Source organism: Gopherus evgoodei, chromosome 8, assembly GCF_007399415.2.
Source record: "Gopherus evgoodei ecotype Sinaloan lineage chromosome 8, rGopEvg1_v1.p, whole genome shotgun sequence".
Lineage (NCBI taxonomy): Eukaryota > Metazoa > Chordata > Testudines > Testudinidae > Gopherus > Gopherus evgoodei.
This window is the reverse complement of record NC_044329.1, coordinates 37,843,458-37,859,862: the sequence shown is the minus strand read 5'-3', so window position 1 is coordinate 37,859,862 and position 16,405 is coordinate 37,843,458. Positions and strand designations below refer to the sequence as shown.

The following is a 16,405-nucleotide window of genomic DNA, read 5'->3' as shown; positions in this document are numbered from 1 at the left end:
CACTTGGGCCAGCTCTACACACACATTGTGTCCAGATAGAATTTACTAGATTGCTTAAAGGCATTTTTTGTTTTGTTTTGTTTTGTTTTTTTACCAATATAATCATACTGGTACAGCTTCTACAACCCACTACAACAGTGGACACAGTTGTAGTGGGTATAAATGTGCTTATACTGATGTAGCTTATTCCCCGACCCATACTGGAATAAACTGGACCAGCATAAGCACCTTTATACTAGGATCACTGCCTCCACTGCTGGGGTTGTAACATTGCACTCTATATGATTTTATGAAAATATGATAATGTAACTGGAATGCGCTTCATGCAAAAGGTCTCTTGTAAGGTATCATTACAAAGCTTATAATCTACTGAGTTTGGTCATCCTATTTGTAGAAATATACCACTCTTGTATCTGAAACAAAAATATGAAATATAACTCTGAGGACCTATTGTAATTATGCAAAGTGTGGGCCATTAATGGTGGTTTGGAATCTTGATGACTCCCATTAACCAGGACAAATGACTGAAGATGACTCTGTTTTACCTGTAAGTCTTCCTGTATATGTGTGTGCTGGCAAGTGGGTAATGAAGTCTTACAGTGACATGTGATCATGTCACCTGAACTGGAATCCATCTTTAACCTGGTGCTTTTCCATTGAGAAGGTGGGGGGAACCCAGAGGGACAAAGGATTCCCGCCTTATGCAAAAGATATAAGTGGGTGGAACAGAGAAAAGGGAGCAACCATGATGAGGAATCCCCTAGCTCCCACCTGAACTGGAACAAGGGCTGCACCAGGGGAAAGGATTGTGCCCAGACTAGGAAGGCATCCAGTCTGTGAAAGAAATGTATTGAAACATCTTGAGGGTGAGATCTTATCTGTATTCTGTTTTTTACTGTATTAGACCTAGACTTGCGTGTTTTATTTTATTTTGCTTGGTAATTCACTTTGTTCTGTCTGTTACTACTTGGAACCACTTAAATCCTACTTTCTGTATTTAGTAAAATCACTTTTTACTTATTAATTAACCCAGAGTATGTATTAATACCTGGGAGGGCAAACAGCTGTGCATATCTCTCTATCAGTGCTATAGAGGGCGAACAATTTATGAGTTCACCTGTGTAAACTTTATATAGGGTAAAACGGATTTATTTGGGTTTAGACTCCACTGGGTCTTGGGCATCTGAGTGTTAAAGACAAGAACACTTCTGTTAGGTGCTTTCAGTTAAGTCTGCAGCTTTGGGGCAAGTAATTCAGACCCTGGATCTGTGTTGGAGGAGACGAGTGTGTCTGGCTCGGCAAGACAGGGTGCTGGGGTCCTGGGCTGGCAGGAAAAGCAGGGGCAGAAGTAGTCTTGGCACATCAGTTGGCTGTTCCCTAGAGGGTTTCTGTGATCCAACCCGTCACAGGGGTTATACACATTCACTATGTTAGTATAGTTAAAGTGGTACAACTTGTGTGGGGACAAGGCATTAGTGTTAGCTATAATAAAGGAAGTAGATTCTGCTCTCAGGTACACTGACTTACTCCACATTTTACACTCAAGTAATGAGAGCAGAATTTGGCCCAATGGACTCGCTTTACAAGTCAAGCAATTATTTTTCCAACTGTCAGTGCATGGGTTATTTCGTTGACTATTATGCCTTTCTTTTTGTGTACTGCCTCCAAGGCCTCTGCTGTCTACAGAGACAGGGAGCCATTAGTGTTTAGATGCCTAACTCCCATAGAAATTGATGAAGGTAGGCATCTGGAACCTTGGAGGATCTGGGCTGGCACATACAGCTCAGGGCAGTGTGTCGTAGAGGAGTACAGGGGCACACCCGGGGAGTGGGGGGCTCTCTCATGGGACTTTACTTTATACTTCCTTGTTATTGATTAACCTAAAATAAAAGCAGTCCAGACTGAAAGTGGATGGCTGCTCTCTGGAATGGAATCCAGCTGCACTGACTGTCTGAAAGCCCCCCATTCCTCTGCTGCTTACAGTGCCCCTGGGAGGGAAGAGTTTGCAAATGGAATGGAGCTGGCAGTGTGTCATAACCTTATTCCCAGATTTGGACCTTAGTGTCCAAAATATGGGGGTTAGCATGAAAACCTCTAAGCTTAGCTACCAGCTTGGACCTGGTACTTGCTGCCACCACCCAAAAAATTAGAATGTTTTAGGGCACTCTGGTCCCCCTGAAAAACCTTCCCTGGGGACCCCAAGACCCAGATCCCTTGAGTCTCACAACAAAGGGAAATAATCCTTTTTCCTTTCCCCCCCTCCAGGTGCTCCTGGAGAGATACACAGACACAAGCTCTGTGAATCCAAACAGAGTGACTCCCCCTCTCCGTTTCCAGTCCTGGAAACAAAGGCACTTTCCTCTTCACCCAGAGGGAATGCAAAATCAGGCTAGCAAATCCAACACACACAATTCTCCCCCCTGATTTCTTCCTCCCACCAATTCCCTGGTGAGTACAGACTCAATTTCCCTGAAGTAAAGAAAAACTCCAACAGGTCTTAAAATAAAGCTTTATATAAAAAAGAAAGAAAAATACATACAAATGGTCTCTCTGTATTAAGGTGACACAATACAGGGTCAATTGCTTAAAAGAATATTGAATAAACAGCCTTATTAAAAAAGAATACAAATCAAAGCACTCCAGCACTTATATTCATGCAAATACCAAAGAAAAGAAACCATATAACTTACTATCTGATCTCTTTGTCCTTACACTTAGAAACAGAAGATTAGAAAACAGAACTTCTTCTCCAAAGCTCAGAGAAAGCAGGCAGACAGACAACAAAGACTCAGACACAAAATTCCCTCCACCCAGAGTTGAAAAAATCCGGTTTCCTGATTGGTCCTCTGGTCAGGTGCTTCAGGTGAAAGAGACATTAACCCCTAGCTATCTGTTTATGACACAGTGTCGCTGATAATGCACGAGAAGGATAGACTTCTGCTCTCTCTCCCAAAGCTGCTGTGGCTCTTAGAGGGTAAATAGCAGTGAGACTTGAGTGACTGGGCCTGAGATGCCCAGGGAGCAGATCCGTGGAGTGGGAAGGTGCCAGTTTTATATAGTCCCTTTTTACCATAGCCCCATTGTACATGAAGGTCACATGCCAAACCTAGCATTAATAATAAATGAGTGCTGGATTGAAGTTGTTTGTCTCTTACTGCTGCCCTAGAAACTGGCTGTAATAACACCACCAGTGACTGCTCTAACTGGGTTGACAGGCTCCAGTGTCTGAATTGCTGCAGCATCCTCTGCTAAAAGCCTCACAATCATTGGGATACATTTCAGCAACATAAGAATGGCAGTACTGGGTTAGACCAATGGCCCAGCTAACCCAGTAGCCTGTCTTCCAACAGTGGCCGGTGTCACATGCTTCAGGGGGAATCAACAGAACAGGGCAATTTATTGAGTGATCCATCCTATGTCATTGAGTCCCAGCTTCCGGCTGTCAGAGCTTTAAGGACACCCAGAACATTGGGTTGCATCTCTGACCATCCTGGCTAATAGCCATTGATTGACCTATCCTCCAGGAACTTACCTACTTGTTTTTTTAACCCAGTTATACTTTTGTCCGTTACATCTTCCCCTGTCAACCAGTTCCACCAGTTAACTGTGCACTCTGTGAAGACGTATTTCCTTATGTTTGTTTTAAACTTGCTTCTATTAATTTCATTGGGTCCTGGTTCTTGTGTTATGAGAAGGAGTAAATAACATTTCCTCATTCACATTCTCTACCAGTCATGATTTTATAGACCTCTACTATATCTTCCCCTCCCCCCCAGTTTTCTCTTTTCTAAGATGAAGTGTCCCAGTCTTTTTAATCTTTCCCCATATGGAAGCTGCTCTATACTCCTAAACATTTTTGTTGTTCCTCTCTGTACTTTTTCCAATTTAATATATCTGTTTTGAGATGGGGTGACCAGAACTGCACACAATATTCAAGGTGTGAGCGTACCATGGATTTATACAGTGACATTATGCTATTTTCTGTCTTATTATCTATCGCTTTCCTAATGGTTTCTAACATTCTGTTAGCTTTTTTGACTGCCGCTGCACATTGAGCAGATGGTTTCAAGAACTAGCCACAATGACTCCAAGATCTCTTTCTTGAGTGATAACAGCTAGTTTAAACCCCATTGTTTTTTATGTACAGTTGGGACTATTTTTTTCTAGTGTGGATTACTTTGCACTTAGTATTGAATTTCATCTGCCATTTTTTTACCCAGTCAGTCTGTTTTGTGAGATCCCTTAGTAACTCTTCACAGTCAGCTTTGGACTCAGCTGCGTTGAGTAATTTTGCATCATTTTCAAACTTTGCCACCTCACAATTTACCCCTGTTTCCAGATCATTTATGAATATGTTGAACAGTACTGGTCCCCGTACAAATCCTTGGGGGAACCCCACTAATTATCACTCTCCATTGTGAAAACTGACAATTTATTCCTACCCTTTGTTTCCTGTCTTTTAACCAGTTACTGATCCATGAGACGACCTTCCCTCTTATCCCATGACTCCTTACTTTGCTTACAAATGTTTGGTACGGAACCTTGACAAAGGCTTTCTGAACATCCAAATACACAATATCAGCTGGATCACCTATGTCTATGTTTGTTGACTCCCTCAAAGAATTGTAATAGATTGGTGAGGTATGATTTCCCTTTACAAAAGCTGTATTGACTCTTCCCCAATATATGGTGTTCATCTATGTGTCGTATAATTCTGTTCATTATTAGAGCTTCAGTCAGTTTGGCTGGTACTGAAGTTAGGCTTACCGGCCTGTAATTGCCTCTGTAGCCTTTTTTAAAAATGGGTGTTATGGGTATTAGCTATCCTCCAATCATCTGGTACAGAGACTGATTTAAACAACAGGCTACATACCACTTGTAATAGTTCTCCAATTACATATTTAAATTCCCTCTTGGGACCATCTGCTCCTAGTACTTCTTATTGTTTAATTTATCAATTTATTCCAAAACCTCCTCTATAGATACCTCAGTCTGGGACAATTCCTCAGATTTGTCATTTAAAAAGAATGGCACAGGTGTGGGACTCTCCCTCACATCCTCTGCAGTGAAGACCAAAGCAAAGAATTAATTTAGCTTCTTTGCATAGCTATGTCTTCTTTGAGTGCTCCTTTAGCACCTTAATCAGCCCCACTGATTGTTTGGCAGACTTTCTGTTTCTGATGTACTTTTAAAAATTGCTGTTAGTTTTTGTGTCTTTTGCTAGTTGCTTGTCACATTCTTTTTGTTTTGTTTTGTTTTGTTTTGTTTTGTTTTGTTTTGTTTTGTTGGCCTGCCTAATTATAGTTTCACATGTGATTCGCCAGCGGTTATGTTCCTTTCTATTTTTCTTGGTAGGATTTGACATCCAGTTTTTAAAGGATGCCTTTTTGTCTCTAACTGTCTCTTCTACTCTGCTCTTTAGCCATGATGGATCTTTTTGGCCCTCTTACTGTTTATTTGGGGGGCTGCGGGATATATTTAGTCTGATCCTCTATTATGGTGTTTTTAAATAATTTCCATGCAGCTTTTAAGGCATTTCACTCTTGTGACTGATCCTTTTAATTTCCATGTAATTAGTTTCCTCATTTTTGTGTAGTTCTCCTTTTTGAAGTTAAAAGTTACTGTCATTGGTTTCTTTGGTATTTCCCTCCCTACAAGGATGTTAAATTTAATTACATTATAGTCTCTAATACAGGGGTAGGCAACCTATGGCACAGGTGCCAAAGGCGGCACGCAAGCTGATTTTCAGCGGCACTCACACTGCCCGGGTCCTCGCCACCAGTCCAGGGGTCTATGCATTCTAATTTAATTTTAAATGAAGCTTCTTAAACATTTTGAAACCTTTTTTACTTTACATACAACAAAAGTTTAGTTATATATTATAGACTTATAAAAAGAGACCTTCTAAAAATGTTAAAATGTATTACTGGCACGTGAAACCTTATATTAGAGTGAATAAATGAAGACTCGGCACAGCACTTCTGAAAGGTTGCCAGCCCCCGCTCTAATACCAAGCAGTTCTTGGACCAGATCCTGTGCTCCATGTAGTACTAAATCAAGAATTGCCTCTTCCCTTGTTTCAGCATAAGCTTTCGTGGGCTACAGCTTACTTTATCCGAAGAAGTAAGCTGTAGCACATGAAAGCTTATGCTGAAATAAATTTGTTAGTCTCTAAAGTGCCACAAGTACTCCTGTTCTCTCCCCTTGTGGGATCCAGGACTAGCTGCTCTAAGAAGCAGTCATTAATAGTGTCTATAAATGTTATCTCTGCTTCCCATCCTGAGGTGACATCTACCAGGTCAATATGGGGATAGTTGAAATCCCCCATTATCATTGGGTATTCTGTTTTTGTAGCCTCTCTAATCTCCCTGAGCATTTCACAGTTACTATCACCATCCTGGTCATGTGATCGATAGTATATCCCTACTGCTATATTCTTCTTATTGAAGCATGGAATTTCTACCCATAGAGATGCTGTGGTACAGTTTGATTCATTTAAGATTTTTACTTTATTTGACTTTATGCTTTCTTCCACATATAGTGCCACTCCCTCAGCAGCATGACTACTCTATTTTTCCAGTAAATTTTATGGTGTCCCATTGGTTATCATCATTCCACCAAGTTTCTGTGATGCCTGTTATATCAATATCCTCATTTAATACCAGGCACTAAAGTTCACCCAGTTCAGTATTTAGACTTCTTGCATTTGTAAACAAGTGCTTATACAATGTATCAGTATTTAGTTGTCTGCCTTCCTGTGATGTAATTGACTGGGACTCTTTTTGATTTGACTATTTCTCTTCAGTTTCTTCCTGTACTTTATCTACTTCTATCCTCTCCTCATTACTAGGATATAGAGTATCCCCTTTAATAAACCCTCCTGTAAGAGATGTCTCTGTCCGAACCGTGTGCTGCTTCTCACTTGTCAGCTTCCCCCCAGCCCTTAATTTAAAAACAGGCCAGCAACCTGGTTCCATTTTGGTTTAGGTGGAGCCCATCTTTCCTGTCTGGGCTCCTCCTTTCACAAAAGATTCCCCAGTTCCTAATAAAACTAAATTCCTCCTCCCAACACCATTATCTCATCCACCTATTGAGTCCCTCTCTGCAGGTCTGCTTGTCTAACTGACTCTAGGTGTGGAACTGGAAGCATTTCAGAGAATGCTGCCGTGGAGGTCCTGGACTTTAATCTCTTACCCACCAGTCTGAATTTAGCCTCCAGGACCTCTCTCCTACCTTTCCCTATGTCACTGGTACCTACATGTACCACAACCACCAGCTTCTCCCCAGCACTGCAAACAAGTTTATTTTGATGTCTCAAGAGGTTCACAATCTTCACACCTGGCAGGCTTCTCCTGGTCATCTCCTGGGCACTATGCAGTTCTCCTGGTCATCACAAACCCAACTATCTATATTTCTAATGCTTGAATCCCCCACTATTATTACCTGTCTCTTCCTAATAACGGGTTCCCTTCCAATGGAGTGGTATCCTCAGTGTGAGAGGATACTGTAATATCATCTAGAAGGAGGACACCATCTAGCATGTGGAATAAGGGAAATAAGCAGGAAGCACTCAAAATGCTAGTAAATAAACACAACTATGACATAGTTGGCATCATAGAGACCTGGTGGGATAATACACGTGACTGGAATATTGGTACAGAAGGGTACAGCTTGCTCAGAAATGATTGGCAGGGAGAAAAGGGAGGCGGTGTTGCCTTATATATTAACAATGTATGCACTTTGACTGAGATTGACATGATAACAGTTTTCAATTATGTAAAAGGTACAAGAAGGAGGAAGAAAAATTGTTTTTCTTAACCTCTGAGGATAAGACGATGCAATGGGCTTAAATTGTAGCAAGGGAGGTTTAGGTTGGACATTAGGAAAAACTTCCTAACTGTCTGTGTGGTTAAGCACTGGAATAAATTGCCTAGGGAGATTGTGGAATCTCCATCATTGGAGATTTTTAAGAACCCTAAACCTAAGGTTACACAAACACCTGTCAGGAATCGTCTAGATCAGGGGTGGGCAAACTTTTTGGGTGGAGGGCCACATCTGGGTGCGGAAATTGTATGCAGGGCTGGGGCAGGAGGTTGCAGTGCGGGAGGGAGTGTGGGGTGTCGTAGGGGTGTGGTGTGCAGGAAGGGGCTTAGGTCAAGGATTGGGGCAGAGGAGGGGCACGGGGTGCATGAGGAAGCTCAGGGCAGGGGATTGGGGTGCAGGAGGGGTGTGGGGTGCAGGAGGGGACTCAGAGCAGGGGTGCAGGAGGGGTGTGGACTGTGGGAGGGGGCTCAGAGCAGGGGGTGGGGGTGCAGGAGGAGTGCAAGGTGCAGCAAGGAGCTCAGGGCAGGGGGTTGGGATGGAGGAGGGCTGCAGGGTGCAACGGGGGCTCAGGACAGGGGGTCGGGATGCACAGAGGTGCAGGGTGCAGCAGGGAGCTCAGGGCAGGGGGTTGGGGTGCACAAGGGGTGCGGGGTGTATGCGGGGCTCAGGGCAATGCACAGAGCCCTCTGCCCCCCTGCCTGGGGGTCACAGAGACCTGGCGCCAGCTGCTTCTGAGCGCAGCGTGGGGCCACAGCACCACAAGGGGCGATCCCACAGGCTGGATCCAAAGCCCTGAGGGTCCAGATCTGGCCTGCGGGCCGTAGTTTGCCCATCCCTGGTCTAGATAATTAGTCCAGCCATGAGTGCGGAGGACTGGGCTAGATGACCTCTCAAGGTCCCTTCCAGTCCTATGATTCTATGTCGGATGATCATCTATTATTTTAAAATGAAGTGTTTCCTGATCATTGATTTATTAATGCTCATCAGCATCTGTAGCCATGGGCCCTGCTCTGGGCTGTGCTCTGCTGTTACAGAGCCAAATATCTGTGGTTTATTTTTGGTGTTATACCGAAGGGCACTCAAGTAAGGTCACATGGTTGCTGTGAGACCCCAGAACACTCAGACAAGGGAGGTGTGTGTTTCAGGGGGCTTTCCCAGGAGCAACAAACTGATGGAATGCAACTGATGCTCAGGGTGTGCGGAGGGGCTTTGCTAGAGGATAGTCTGTCTCTTGTTTAGATGGTAAACTCTTCCAGGCAAGACTATCTCTTTGGTACAGTTTGTACAGGGTCTAGCATGCTGGAGCACTGATCCAGGGCTGGGGGCCCAGGACACTCTAGTGAGGCAAATGAATAACAGTAAAAATAAAAAGAATGGCGGGTCATTAACTAACAAGGTTTGGAGGAGATGAGGTTTCTCCAGAGACTTGCACATTTAAGCCATCAGTTTGAATCCAGCCCAGTTCAGTAGTGACCAGAAGTCAATCTGTGGGGCCAGGGGAATGTGAAAGGAGTTGGGGGTGCCAATGGAAAGATACCTGTTGTTACTGGCCTCCTGCTGCAGGGCCACATGGGGTGGGGGGGGGAAAGTGGGGCAATTTGCCCCAGGCCCTGGGCCCTTCAGTGGCCCCCACGAGAATATAGTATTCTATAGTATTGAACTTTTTCTTATGGAAGGGGCCCCTGAAATTGCTTTGCCCCAGGCCCCCTGAATCCTCTGGGCAGCCCTGCTCTGTTGGCTGTCACAGCAGGGGCCAAGCACTGAAATGAGCGGTAAAGTCTGAAGTCCCCTCTCAGCCCTAGAAGTTGCCCCACAGGGCTGGTTTGAGGCTCCTCCGGGGGCCAATGTGGGAGAAGATTGCTCTGCTTTTGACAGTGCTGCAGCCATACAAGCAGATGACTTCAGCTGTCTGAGTGCTGCAGGGGAGGCATGGAAGGAACTGCCCTTGTGCCTACATCCCCAGCTCTGCCCTTGAGGCTGGGGCGCTGCTCTCCCCAGCTCTGTCCACACCTGCAGCTTGTGCTCAACTGGTGCAAACCCCTCACCCCACAGCCTACTCCTACTTCTGCTCCCCTGAGGAGCATCAGGATAGGGTGGACAGACAGATTAAAAATGCATGGTAACTTCATCTCCCTTCCATGGAAAAGTAGCTCACCGGCTGGAGAGTGCAGTAGAGTGTCGGCTATGGACGCTGGGCAGGTGAGTGCTGCTGGGGTTAGCTGAGGGACCTGGAGTGGGGAGGTCTGGGAGGGGCGGCTCCATCATTGCACATTGTCCTGTGACTGTCCCCTTTGTTCAGCTTTGACATCTGGCCTGTTCCTTCCAGCTCCTCCTTGGGCTGGTGGTGAGTGGGAGCCAGGTGCTCTCTGGAGCTGGCTGGTGCATCAGGAGCCAGGGAACTGGCTTCCCCTTGTGCTTCTCCTTCAGTTCCCTAGCAGTCTGCTCCTGGAAGTGCTGGGCCTGGGGCAGAAGCCCTTACCTCTCTCTGGTGTGCTTCCTTCCAGGCCAAGCAGGAGACATGTGTGCGAGCAGCAGTGGGACTCCGACACGCAGCAGGTATGGTGCCCTGGGCAGCCAGCAGCAGGGGGGGTCTAGGGCATGAGTGCCTACAATTCGTCAGGCCCTTTGTGTAATTTTGTCAGGGGATTGGCTCCTGTGTGGGAGTGGGGAGTGGTCTGGGAAGCTGATGACTGGTTCAAATCCAGCCCAGCCTGGTAGGCCCAATTAGGCACCTAACTGTCCTTGAAATCAATGGGAGAGAGGCAGGTAAATCTCTCTGCAGAGCTGGACCCAAAAGCCAAGCGCATCCGTTGCTGCTGTGAAAGGAGCTGGGGTCTGTGTCCAGCTGGCCTGGCCAGAGCCCCATGGTGAGAATGGCAATAAGGCAGCCAGGCACGAAGAGCAGCCGGAGGGAGATGCAAAGTTAACTGGAGAGGAGCATGATGAAGGGGGCACAGGGAGAGGAAGGAGATGGGCCAGGGGAGAAGGGGGTGAGCTGGCTCTGGGGGGCACTGCAGAATGAAGACACAACACACCTTTGCTCTCTGAGCACTGGTGACTAAAGTGGGGCGAGAGCAGAGGCAGCAGGGTACCCGGGAGGCTGCACCCTGCCTCTCCTCAGCCTGGGGCTCCGAGTGAAGGGCTGGCTAGGCTCAGGCTCCAAGGGGGAGGGGCAGGAAGCTCATGCCAGCACTTGGAAGTGGTTTTGTCAGTTCACAGCAAAGGGGAACTGCTGACAGGAGTGTTCCTCTGTCAGGGGCCTGCAGGAGGATGGTCCCCGACCGCAACAGGAACCCGGGGATGGTTACACCCAGCAGGCTGCAGTCAGCCATGATCTCACTCCCTTTAGCAACCAATGTTCAGGCCTCCCCTCTGTGCCTGAGCCAGCAGTAAAGCCAGGTCATGTCTACACCACTGCAGGGAACCAGCTGGGCAGGGCCAGCAGCAGCAGGGCTCAGTGACCTTCCTCACCCCGGCCCTTCCCTGGCTGCAGGACCACCCGAGGGGAGGATGGGCTGAGATTAAACCCAAATTGCTGAGGATCCCCAGGGGGGGCCAGGAGGAGGCCAATGCTCCCTGCGAAGGGGAATTGGGGAGGGAATGGAGGGCAGCCTGGACTCAGCAGGTAAAAGACCCATGGGTGCATGTGGGCCAAAGTCCCAGTGCCTGGGGAATGGCAGGTTGGGTCAGGTCACCAGGCTCTGCTCTCGCTCCTGTTTCCTGGCCCATTCTTCCCATCCGTCATGTGGCTTCATGTCCCTGCTGTCTAGGCCTTCCATGGGTGCCACAGGTGGTGCTGCCAGGCCCAGGAGATCCAGTCTGCAGGTGTTGTGTGGATGGCACATCCCAGTCCTCACTACAGCTGGTTCCAGGGAAGTGGCCCCTGCAGATCAGCTGGAGCGGATCAGGCCCCAGGGAGCAGAATCTCCCATAGTTTATTTCTTGATCATGTCCCTGATCTGGTGTTTGTGCCCCTGGCCCCCCGAACTGTGTGTAAATAGCCCTGACCTGTCCCCTTGCTCGACGTTTCAGGCTCAGGGAAGCAGGAGAGTTTCCGGGTCGTGAATGAAGACTCCAGCCAGCTGATTTTCATAGATAAGGCAGACAAGGACATTCAGGTAGGTTTGGGTGGTGTCTGGGGCAGGGTCCTCACCCCAAGCTGGAGTGAGGCGGGAAGGTGGGGTTGCTCACATCATGCCCATGCTCAGGTGGTGGCCTGGAAGCTGCCTGTGTGAGGAGTATGGCTGTATGCAGGGACAGTGTTGGGCCTGCCCCTCCAACCAGGCACAGGATGAAGCAACAGAGGCCTCACCTCAAGCAGCAAGAATCATCCCACAGGGCACACCTGCCCTCTTACAAATCAGCCTTTGGGACTTGAGGGAATCCTGACCCACTGGGGTGGGGGGTCAGGGCTGAGTTCCAGGACTGTCTCACGGCCTGGCTTGGTACAGCTCTCAGCCCCTCCTGCATAGTCCTCTCACTTAGTTCCCCGCGGACGGAGTCCATCTCACCCACAGCCCCACAGGAGCAAAGGGCAGCAGCTCACTGCCTGCTCAGCCTCTGGCAGGTAGGAATTGTGCCAAGGCCACAGCTGTGGAACTGTTTCCTGCGGTGCAGTACAACGCTGCCAACCCCTGGAGCTCAGCTGCTATGGTTCCTCCTGCACTTGGCCTGGGGGGATGAAATACACCCCAGAGGTCCCCGTGGGATGGGAGAGCTCTGGGCCGTTGGGTGCTGGGGCTGGATGAGAGGCAGAAAGGGCTAAGTGCTAACCCAGCTGCTGTCTTTCCAGGAGGACTGCTTCACATTCAATGGCATCTTTAGTCTGGACACAGGGCAGGTACGGTGGGTTCTGCATGTCTGTGCTGGGAAGGGGAAAGGCCTGGGGCCTGCACTCCTCTCCTTAGACTCAGGGGCAGGCAGCACGAAAGGCTGATCCAGGAGCCAGACTGAGTCCTAGACTCCCCAAGCCCTGAGAACTGATCCATGTGTCTCACCAGAGCTCGGCCATGTCCCCTGGGATTATCCTGGCCCCGCAATCACGAGCGGTAAGGAATGGCTGCTAAAGGGCTTGTCATGATCCCCCTGATCAGCCTAGGCTTCTGAGGGAACTGTGAGATCCAGGGATAATGTGAAGCATGGTCCAGTGCACTTGGAAATAGCCCAAGCAGCAGGGGTTCCCCTACCCTTGGGACTAATCTCGAGTCTAGTCCCTGTGGGCATTTCACCATTGCTCCTGCCCCCACAGCGATGCTCCATCCTGGCATTCCCACTCTTACTCACGCTGCACAGGGGTCTCCTATCCCCCTCCCCTGCTCCCAGCAGATGCCCCCTTTGTGGTCCCAGGCCTCCTTCAGGGGCTGTGCCATTCCCAGTCTGCCTCTCCAGGGCCCGACTGACAAAGGGCTTGGGGTGCTGAAAGCGTCCCAGCCCAGCTGTTAAATGATTTTATATTCACATGGCTGAGCACGTTTCAATGGGGTCTCTACCTCTCCCGACCAGCCCCAGCCCCAAAGCCCTCAGCAGGGGCCAGCACCAGCACTGGGGATGGGGGAAGGAGGCTGTGGGGCTGCCTGCACTAGGGAGTTTGGGGGTGGGGGGGGCCCGAGGGCAGGGCTTGGAGCAGTGTTCGAGATCTGCCACAGCTCCCCTAGGGTCGCTGTGTCCTGGGTTGCTCCCCTGGCTTTCTCTTCAGGACGAGATGTTTTTGGAGCTGGTGAGACCCCTGCTGGCCATGGTGCCCCTTGGTTACAGCGTGTCCCTGCTGCTGTGGGAGGCCCATTGCACTGGCACCAAGCCGCAGCCTCAGGGCACTGGGCAGCACCACAGCATCATCCAGCAGGTGAGTGTAGCCGGTGACCCAGGGGTTATTGCTGGGTCCTATCTCCATCTCACCAGGCTGGTTTAATCCTTTGGATTCTCTGGGTTGGGATGGCCCACTCTGCTCACTGTCATGAACCTTCCAACCCTTGTAGGCTGCCTGGAGCTTGGCACTGAACTGGGCAAACAGGAATATACATATGTGTGCTGGGTGTGGTGTCCTGGTGTCAGGGGGCAGCCAGGGGCACCATTTAGGTAGTTTGGCAGGGCAGATCTGGGCATCACAGCAAGGCAGGGAGAGATGTTCTCCCCCTCTGGGTGCCTCAGTGGTTCCCTGCTCCAATGAGGTGGGAGCAGTTCTGATATGGGGAGAAAGCCAGCGAGAGGGGCAGAAAGTACAGGGGGTGGGGAGGCGGCTCTGCCATGGGGAAGGCACCATCTCTGCTCCCCGCTTCCAAGCGTGGAACTGTGCTGGCTCTGCAGTGCTCTGGCCACTGCTGCCTGGAAGCCGCTCAGCACCGTTGCCTTCCCATCTCCTGTCACGTGGCAGACAGACAGATGGAGGCAGTGGTGTAGCCAGCACCAGCTTCTCCCGGAGGATCAGAGTGGCCAGGTAACTCAGCCAGCCTGTGACTCCCACAGGGTCACAGCAGGTGAAGGTGGCAGGGGGTGCTGGAGCCAGACAGGCACCTGCAGCTCATGCATCATCCGAGAGAGGGGAAGGGAAAATGGGTCAACGCCTGGGAGAGCCAGTGAATGCGTGTCAATGGGACCCTGGGACATGCCTGGCCTCCATTGCCAGACCAATTGGGGTTGTTGGGGCACTTCTCAATCTACACTCTGTCACCTCCTAGCACAGTGTCTGGCCTCTCGCCTAGCTCAGCATGTCCCGGTCCCCCGTAGCATCAGCTCCACATGAGGATAAGAACCTATTAAAGCTGTAACTGGAGGAGCTGCTCCTTTAGCTTGAGCTGTAGTGGCTCATGCTTCTAGCTCTGATGGGTCAAACCCTGCTAACAACCTAAGCGAGGGGATTGGTGTGGGTAATTTGGGTGTAATCCAATGGCAGTGAATAACCACAACGAAGGTTCCTGAAGTAGACTGACATTTACATTTTACCATTCACAAAAATCCAAGGGCTTCCAGGGCCTAAGGGGCTCCTGGCCACCACTAAATTTCCCCTGCACCCCCATTGAAATCTGAACAGCCATTGGACACAGCGTCCCAGGGGTCAATTGGCAGCCAGGGATCCATTGGCTATGGCATCCCAGAGGTGGGGGAGACAGCCTGGGGAGGCTGCAGCTCACGTGGCAGGCGGTGGTCCTGAGCTCTCAGCTCACCCAAAGGGCCCAATCCCGCCCTTCCATAAACAGACATGACAGACCCTGAAATTGAGGGGAGCTCCCCCAGCTATTTAAAGGCAGGACAGATCCCAGCTTCAGAAGAAGCCCCCAGGCCACAAATTCCAGGGAGCTGGTGAGCAAAGCACAGGTCTCTGAGCAGTTTCACCCCCTCTTCAGGTGATAGAAACCGTCTTCCAGGATCCCAAGCTCCCAGGGGATGGCAGGGAGCAACTGCAAACTGTCAGCTTTGTCCAGGTAAGATGGAGTGGGGGAGATCCACCGCTGGCAGGCTGGCATGTGCCCCGGGCTGGTGTGTGCCCCAGGCTGGCTGCCCATCCTCTAGCCTGGGCCTTTGGCGGGGGAATGATTTTATAACCCTCATTAGAGCAGTATCTGTCATTGCCTGTGGTGGGGCCCTGGAGCTGCTGCCCTCAGCAGGCTCTGAACCCCAATCTGTGGGTGCAGGTGCCAGCCTGGTGCATAGGAACCATCCCCTGCCTGGCTCTCCTGGGTCTGAATGCCCCCTGCCGATGCTGCCTCAAGACAGGTTTGTGCCTTGAATTTAAACGTCAGAAAGAGGAAACAAAGGAAAAGAAGCAAAGGAATGGAGGGGTGCAACCTGCTGTGCCTAGAGCCAGCACCTGAGGCTGGGCCATGCCTCCAGATGGGGCTGTGGCGTGGTTAGCTCTTTGGGTTTGCAATAATACTGTTATCCCTGCTACTGCCTGGACAACCAGCTGCCTAGCAACTTTCCCTTCAGAACAATTGGCACGGATCCCTGGGTATGTCAATACCAAAGAAGCATGACAAATGTTTCCATTCAGAGAGGCCCCCGGGAATGTTCCTTTATGAAAAGGAGAGTGGGCAGGCTGCTTCTGCATTAACTTCCTCCCCCGTCTCCTGGAGGAAGGAACTATGACATTGATCCTGCCATCGGATCTGTGCGGGTGAAACCCGGCCTCTGTGCAGAGTCCTGCTCCTGCAATCAGATCTGCGTGGACAGCACAGTCCAAGGCTGGGAGCTCAGACAGACAGCTGGTTAACTGCCCATCATTCCCTGCCATAATGGAAGGGAGGGCGAGGAAGGGGGCTTCTGGTGTTTTCCCATGGGAAGCAATCTCATTTCCCACTCTCACAGCCAGCAGAAGGGAAGAAATCCAGGGCCGGCAGGATCCTTATTTTATCAATCAAGGCTCACAGCAAAAACATAGCAGGGTCTCTGTGACGTTAGGGCAGGGGCAGTTTACCAAGTTTGTTCTAATGAGAGAAAAGCAGAGCCAGGACTTCTGATAAAAGTACAGACCCCACCCCGCTCCAAGGGCCTGATCCAAAGCCCTGTGAATTCCTAACTTCAGTGGAGATGTGGGTTAGGCCCCAGATGGGTCCAGCTCTTCCACTATCCCCCTGACCACCCCACA

General features: G+C 49.6%; 1 protein-coding gene across 3 annotated transcripts in view; it reads left to right on the top strand.

Moving 5' to 3' along the window:
• LOC115656067 overlaps positions 1 to 16,405 on the top strand; it is a 47,352-nt gene that overhangs the window by 14,113 nt on the left and 16,834 nt on the right. For 2 of the 3 annotated variants that reach the window (XM_030572339.1, XM_030572340.1), the window contains exons 1-6: positions 9,513 to 10,023; positions 10,329 to 10,380; positions 11,857 to 11,942; positions 12,617 to 12,664; positions 13,520 to 13,666; positions 15,165 to 15,242. In XM_030572339.1, coding sequence (XP_030428199.1) covers positions 9,754 to 10,023; positions 10,329 to 10,380; positions 11,857 to 11,942; positions 12,617 to 12,664; positions 13,520 to 13,666; positions 15,165 to 15,242 — 681 coding nt within the window. In that variant the 5' untranslated portion in view covers positions 9,513 to 9,753. Of the gene's footprint in view, positions 1 to 9,512; positions 10,024 to 10,328; positions 10,381 to 11,856; positions 11,943 to 12,616; positions 12,665 to 13,519; positions 13,667 to 15,164; positions 15,243 to 16,405 lie in introns of those variants that run through there. The other variant, XM_030572338.1, reaches the window with a different exon arrangement.